At 45.6% G+C, this 6,892-nt stretch overlaps 2 protein-coding genes across 2 annotated transcripts in view; both read right to left on the bottom strand.

Annotated features, from left to right (window-relative positions):
• CC2D1B (coiled-coil and C2 domain containing 1B) overlaps positions 1–2,035 on the bottom strand; it is a 12,003-nt gene extending 9,968 nt beyond the window's left edge. Inside the window, exons 1-2 of the mRNA XM_007459611.1 lie at positions 1,970–2,035; positions 673–817 (exon numbers count right to left, since the gene is read on the bottom strand). Of these exons, the coding sequence (XP_007459673.1) occupies positions 673–817; positions 1,970–2,035 (211 nt within the window). The remainder of the gene's footprint in view (positions 1–672; positions 818–1,969) is intronic.
• Positions 2,036–6,817: 4,782 nt separating this feature from the next.
• The window catches only part of ORC1 (origin recognition complex subunit 1), a 29,284-nt gene continuing 29,209 nt past the window's right edge, over positions 6,818–6,892 (bottom strand). Inside the window, exon 19 of the mRNA XM_007459610.1 lies at positions 6,818–6,892. Within this exon, the coding sequence (XP_007459672.1) occupies positions 6,818–6,892 (75 nt within the window).

The following is a 6,892-nucleotide window of genomic DNA, read 5'->3' as shown; positions in this document are numbered from 1 at the left end:
TGCAAAAAAAAAAAAAAAAAAAAGACAGGTAATACTATCCACATTTTATGTATGAGTAAACTGAGAACTTTATTAATTTTCCTAACATTGCAATCCTGGTAAATGGCAGAGCCAAGATTCAAACCCAGGCTCATCAAACCCAAAGCAGGTTTGGACTGAGAGAGAAGTGATGGCCATCGTTCTCCCCGACCAGTGAGCCCCTTCTTGGGTCCTCTCCTTGTCCTCAGCTCAGGAGCACATGGGATGGGAGATGGTTCTCTCTAAGGATTCCTGGTTTAGACCCTCTGACCCTCCCAGGCTTCAGGTCTCTGCCCTCTTCCAAGCTGGGGAGGGAGATACCACTTATTCATTCATTTGACACAATTTCTGTGCGCTCATTGTGTGCCCAGTTCAGCCTATACTGAGCCCCTAGTCTATACCAGGCCCTGGCTAGGGCTAAGGATAGGGACCTGAGTCAGCCTGCGACTCAGACTGCTGACTGTCCACAAGGGAGAGGGTGCAGTCCAGAAAGGAGTGAGCTCCCCATCACACAGGCAAGTGAGCAGGGCAAGATGGCCTCTTGGTGGGAATGCTGCAGAAGGGACATGGATATCAGAAGGACCGGATGATCTGGCCGGCTCCCCACCCCCTGCAGAGCCCACCTGGTCCCAGCATCAAGTGCTCCAAACTCACCCTGCCCCTTGGGTGCTGGCTTCTTGCCTGTGGTCCCTGCTTCCCCAGTGAGGGCCAGCAGCTCAGCCTCCAGGTCCCCATCATCTTCAGTCTCCTCCATCCCCAGCAGCATGTCCTCAGGGCTGAACTCCATAAACAGCCCAAGCTGAGAGGAGACACACAACAAGGCAGAGGGTGGAGCCCGGCCCCAGAGCCAGCCTCCAGGAGCTCAGCGGCTCCTTCTCTGTCTGTGGGGCCTAATGTGCAGAAAGGGAAACTGAGGCCTGCAACATTACTCCCTGGGATGCTTATCTCCCTGGTGACTCTACAAAGAACCCAGTAAGACCACACTACCATTATGATTACTAGCAACAATAACAGCACTAGCTGCCAGGCAGGGTATGTAGTAGCACTCTATGTGATTATCTCAGTTACTTCTCATAATCCTGAGATACATCCTATTTTCTTTTAAATTGTGGTAAAACACATGTAGCATGAACACTACCATCTTAACAATTTTTAAGTGTAGAGTTCAGTGGCGTTAAGTACATCCACATTGTTATGCAGCAATCACCACCATCCGTCCACAGAACACTTATTATCTTGCAAAACTGAAACTCTGTAAACTCTGTACCCATTAAACAATTCCCCATTGCCTGCCCACCCTGTAACCACTATTCTACTCGGTCTCTATGAATTTGACTATTCTAAGTAAAGGTAGGTCCTATTTTTATCTCCATTTTCAGATGAAACTGAGACAGCCTTGTAAGTGGCAGAGCTGGAATTTAAAATAAGGTCTTGTGTCTTGAGTCTATGCCCTTTATCCTACCACCTCCGTTACCTGCCTCTTTTAAGACAATAAAAATGGGCTAAGAAGTCTCAGAACTTGCACCCAGAAGAAATAAAGGGAGAAAATTAGAGACTCCATCAGTCCCCGACTTGGGCCACAGCCCAACTTGTGGGCAAGCAAAGCTGTGGGCCTAAATGAGGAATCCATGAGAGCACTGAGACTCCATCAGAACACCCTAAACTCTGGCAGTTCTTGAACCCTCCAGATCATTCACATGGAGGTGGCCATGGCAGGACGAAGCCTGGGATGAAACACACGAGGGTTCAGGCCTCATCTCCCACATGTGTGTGGCAGGGGCAGGTCAGAGGGTCTCTAAGGTTTCTGCCAACTCCAGGAGGCATGGCTCAAAGTCTCTAGACGAACAGGGAAACCACACAGGTGACCCAGTTTGCCCGAGTTGTCAGAGACCCTCACGCTCAGACTGACCCAGAGGTGAAGGTGAAGGTAAAGGAGGCTGTATATCCGTACCTGCTTGGCAGCTGCCACACCCTGGTCACTGGCCTGAGGGCCCTTCCGAGGTCTTGGCCCTGGCATCTTGGCAGCCTGGACACTTGTCTAATGGGGAGTAGAAGAGGCTCAGACTGGAGCAGCCTACACGCCCCGCCCCCAATGGGTGTGGTTAGTAAACTCCCAACTCAGAGAAAGAAGGCAATGCTTAACACCCAAGGCTGAAACACCAGCCCTGGAAGTATAGCACTGAAGCAAGCACCATGGAAGATGAAAGGGACGTGGCCACCTGTTAATAGGCTTAAGCGGGGGTGGGGGGGAGTGTGGACACAATAAAAAGTTACCGAACTCACTGACAAATTTGGATTAAACTCAAGTGGTTGAGTGGTGAGTGGCTTAAGAAGGCAGGTTCAGTGAAGTAACTTTAGGTACAGGGTGGGTATAAGGCTGGGTAGGATTCAGAAAGGCTCTAAAACTGTGCTGTTAAACACAGTAGCCATATGTGGCTATGTATGTTTAAATTTAATCAAGTTAAAAATCCTGTTCCATCAGCCACAAATAATGAACATTTTCATCACTGCAGAAAGTTCTATTGGACAGTTCTGTTCTAGAGAAATCTGACTCAGCATTCTGATTCACTCAGAGACCTCACAACCATTCATAGGACCTACTGTGCATCAGAGTGTCCTGGGCATTGGGAGCGCAAGAATGAATCTGACATGGGGTCAGTCCTCAAAGAACATTTACATGGCGGAGAGTCCCTCATCACTGGACAAAACCCACACAGGGCTGCACCAGGGGCCATGGGTGCCCAGGGGCGGCCCCTTACCCAGCAGAGAGAAAAGACTTCTTGGAGACGGTGGTGCCAGTGCTGAGTTATGACGATTTTGGGGGGAAGGAAGGGGAATAGGATTCCAAACATAGGGAACAACCTGATAATGGTTCTGAGGTGACAACAGCTTGACCTGCACAGGAAAACTAAACTGGGATTAGTGGGGCATAAAGTGTGAGACAAGAAATGGTACAAGCGAAGCTGAAAATGTAAGCAGTGGGCAAAAAAGAAAAACCTTTAAGCCTAAAGGAGTTTGGGCATGATTCTGAAGGCAATAGACGTGATGCGATCAGGTCGGCGATTCAGAAACATCCCTCTGGCTGCAGAAAGGAAGGAAGTAGGAGGGCGAACCCCGGCTGGAAGCCGTCTCGGCACCGAGCATCTTGCAACGGTCTCGGCGAAAGGGGAGAAGCTGAGACAGCGTGGGGGCGGCGTTGGGGATGGAGAGAATTGGACCGACTCGAGTTAGGGGGTAAAATCAACAGGGATCGGAGGTTAACTGCATGTGCACTCACGGGAGGGGGCGCTCAGGATGACTCCAGGCGTCAGATTTCAGTGACTCGGGTGAACAGCTGGCGGTCAACTGAGCGGGTGACACGGAGTGAGCGGGTCAGCGAGACGCGCCAAGTCTGCGGCTCCGGGGGCACCGGGCTGGGGCCAGCGGTGCTGTACCAAGCCCGGGCTCAGGCGAGAGAAGGGCAGGGAGTGCGCAGGGGAGGGGAAGCCGGGGACCCCACTCCCGAGCTGCAGGACGCGCCGCCCTGCCCTGCCCAGCCGCCTCCATCTCCCCAGCCGTCCCCTCCTCTTCCCTCGCCAGAGGGCGGGATCGCGGCATACCTCGCGGCGGATCCGAAACCAACCCGGGCCTTCTCCCGCCGGGGACCGCCCAGGCCTCCCGCGGCCCCTGGGCCGCCGAGGAAGCCGGGACAGGAAGCGCCCCGGAGGGAGGCGCCTCGCGCTCTAACACGTGACTCCACGACCGGTGCGGCGCGTATCACGCATGCGCAAGGCAAAGCGGGCGTGGCGCTCCAACAGGTGACTCCAAGGTTGGGGTTGTCAGCGCGCAGGCGCCTTCGGGCAGGTAACGCGAAGTTTTCACGGAGGTTCGTTGTACAGTTCAGGGTTGTCCGGCTGCTTGTGCAAACGCAGCAGGTTTCACCCCTGTCCTTGCGCATTTATTAATACAACTTACCCGCCAAGCTTCTCCCTCACTCCCACTCTGAGGCTGTTTGGGCGCAAGCTCACTTACCTAGCCTCAAGTCCTCGTCCCGCCCCTCGGCGTGTAGGTGAGGATGGTGCAGCCTCCGCCTTAGAGGAGCGGTTTCTCTGCTCACCATCTTCCGCGGTGCCCTGTGTAACTGAGTCTAAGAAAGAGAAATGGGGCTCACCATCTTCTTAATAATTCAGCACTTAAATGTACCTTTTCCAGTCAGAAGGCGGGTTGAATACTTAAGACATGACAGGCAGTGTTCATTGCACCTCTTTATAAAGTCACTTCAGACAGTTCTTACTGTCTTTTAACACCAAGTTCTTACTCCCCTATCCGGCAGGGCAATGCAATGCAATTGGAGGGTAGGGGGAAGGAATCTTCCATCTAAAACCTTGCAAATCACTTCCTCCTGCCTATTTCCTAAACTTTTATCTTCCAGTTTCTTTGGACAAAGAGCTTTTCCACCTCCTTATTGCTTTTTGGTGGTTTCCTGAAGAAGAGACCGTCTTTACTATTTTAAAATGGAACGTTCAGGGAACTCCCTGGTGGTCCAGAGGTTACTGCAGTCCTTGGTCTGGGAACTAAGAGGCTGCAAGCCATAAGGTAGAGCAGCCAAAAAAAAAAAAAGAATGTTGAAAAGAAATAAAATGGAAGTTTCACTCCCATATTTCTTCTCATTAAACTTTAAAATGTTTTATAATGAAACATTTAAGACATACAAAAATGTACAATATTTCACATTTGCTAGAATGCAAACTCCATAAAGGCAGGAGCTTTTGTTTGTTCTTTAACTTCAGTGCCTAGAGCAGTGCATGGTACACAGTAGGCACTAAATAAATAGTTACTATTTATTGTGTGAATTAACAAATACATGCGCATTTACCGCAAGTTTAAGAAAAACCAGTACAATACCTTGAAGCCACCTCGCCACCTCTCATGTTACAACCCTTTCCCAAAGAGATATTCAATCTCCTGAATTTGGCGTTTATTATTCCTGAGCATTTCTACTATGTATGTGTACATCCTTAAGCAAACCACAGTATTTTTTTTTTGCAAGCTTTGACATTTTATCATTGTTATCACTGCAAATATTCTTCAACTCCTTTTTTTACTCGACCTTGTTTTTTGCTTCATCCATTGATACTTATTACTTTATTTTTCATTTCTGTATGTTATCTCACAGTATGAAAATAATTCACTTTTCCAATGGCTTGCCATTACAGTGCTATGAATGTTCTTGTATATAATTCCTGGTGTTTACATGTGTTTCTCTAGGGTATATTCCTAGGAGTGAAATTGGGGGCTCATAGGATTTTATAGACTAAATATTTCCAAATTATCTCCAAAGCAGTTGTTCTAGTTTACACTTACATCAATGGGACATTTGGTTTCCAATTGTTCCATATCACCATGGAAGATTTTTTTTTAATAGATGTGGGAGTGTTTTGACTTGTAGGCCTCTTTTACTATGTTTCCATTTTGTTGGTTATATTTCTTATTCTGTGGATGCCTTATTTACCCATTTTCCTTTTTCTTATTGTATAATGCTTTAAAATATTCTGATACTGATCCTTAGTCCATTACGAGCAGTTATAAATATATGTATCTATGTATTTTTTGAGCTATTTAATTTGTTGCAGATGTTATATTTCACTCATAAATGTCTTATCATGATTCTCCTAAGAACAAGGACATTCTGCTACACAACCACAATAATTTATCACACCCACAAAACTTAACATTTACATAATCCTATTACCTAATACGAATGTAGTCCATAATAATGCTTATAACTGTGTGTATCTCTTAAATCCATGACCCAATCAAGGTTCTTACAGTCTACTTAGCTATTTAGCTCTCATTTCTCTAGTCTCCTTTAGTTTAGAATAGTTTCTCCTTTTTTTCTTCTTTTGTGATATGAATATTTTTGAAGAGGAATCATTGCTTTGTGAATATTTTTCCCTCAATTTTGATTTACCTGATAATTTTCCTCATCAGTAGATTCAGGTCAAACCTTTCTGGCAGGACTATGACATGGATGATGTATTTTCTCAGTAGCTGACATGAAGTTTTAGATGTCAGTTCGTTCTATTGTTGGTTTATCAGAATTAACTTGCAAAGTTATACAAAAAAACCCTACCAAGATTTTAATTGGAATTGATTTCTATTTAGAGATTAATTACATTTATTAGATTTATTCCTAGGTACCTTATATATTCTGTGCCATCTAAGTATTTTTTATTTAAAGATTATTTTTATGATAAATGGTATCTTTTTAAAAATTCCATTTTCTAGCTATTTGTTACTAGGGATTATTTATTACTGATATTATTTCCAGCAGTTCTTTTTTATGTGCTAAGTATATTACACTCACATTGTTCAAAAGTTAAGAGATACATAATGACATACAGTGAATGTCTTCCTCTAACCCTGAAGGTAGCCAACCAGTTCTTTCCCAGAGGCAACCAATATAAGTAATTTCTTACTTACTCTCCTGGAACTATTTTATATAGATACCGTAATTGTGTGCATGTATTTATATACATGGTATGTTACCATTAAATAAATGTCAGGGCTACTAACAGAAATAAAACCCAGAGAGAGGGCCTAGTGTAGGAAGGATGGTTTTGTTTTATAATTTGATGTCTGTAATGACTATAAAACTTCCCAAACACTCCAGAAAAAGCAAATGATTTAATGGAAAATTGCAAAATACATGACAGCCATTGCTGTTCAGTATACTTTGCTACAATGATTCCATGTGCTTAGGAAATGGAAACAGGGCTCTTTAAAAACAACAGATCACAGTTATTCCTTGTGAAGCCCTTCACTCTTCTTTCAGCGCATACAGAACGTCATCCTGGCTGACGTTGAGCCGCACACGAAGGAGCAGGTCATTCCT

This window comes from Lipotes vexillifer, unplaced genomic scaffold (genome assembly GCF_000442215.2).
Source record: "Lipotes vexillifer unplaced genomic scaffold, Lipotes_vexillifer_v1.1 scaffold525, whole genome shotgun sequence".
In the NCBI taxonomy this organism is placed as follows: domain Eukaryota; kingdom Metazoa; phylum Chordata; class Mammalia; order Artiodactyla; family Lipotidae; genus Lipotes; species Lipotes vexillifer.
The sequence above is the reverse complement of the archived record's forward strand: the minus strand, read 5'-3'. Positions and strand labels throughout refer to the sequence as shown.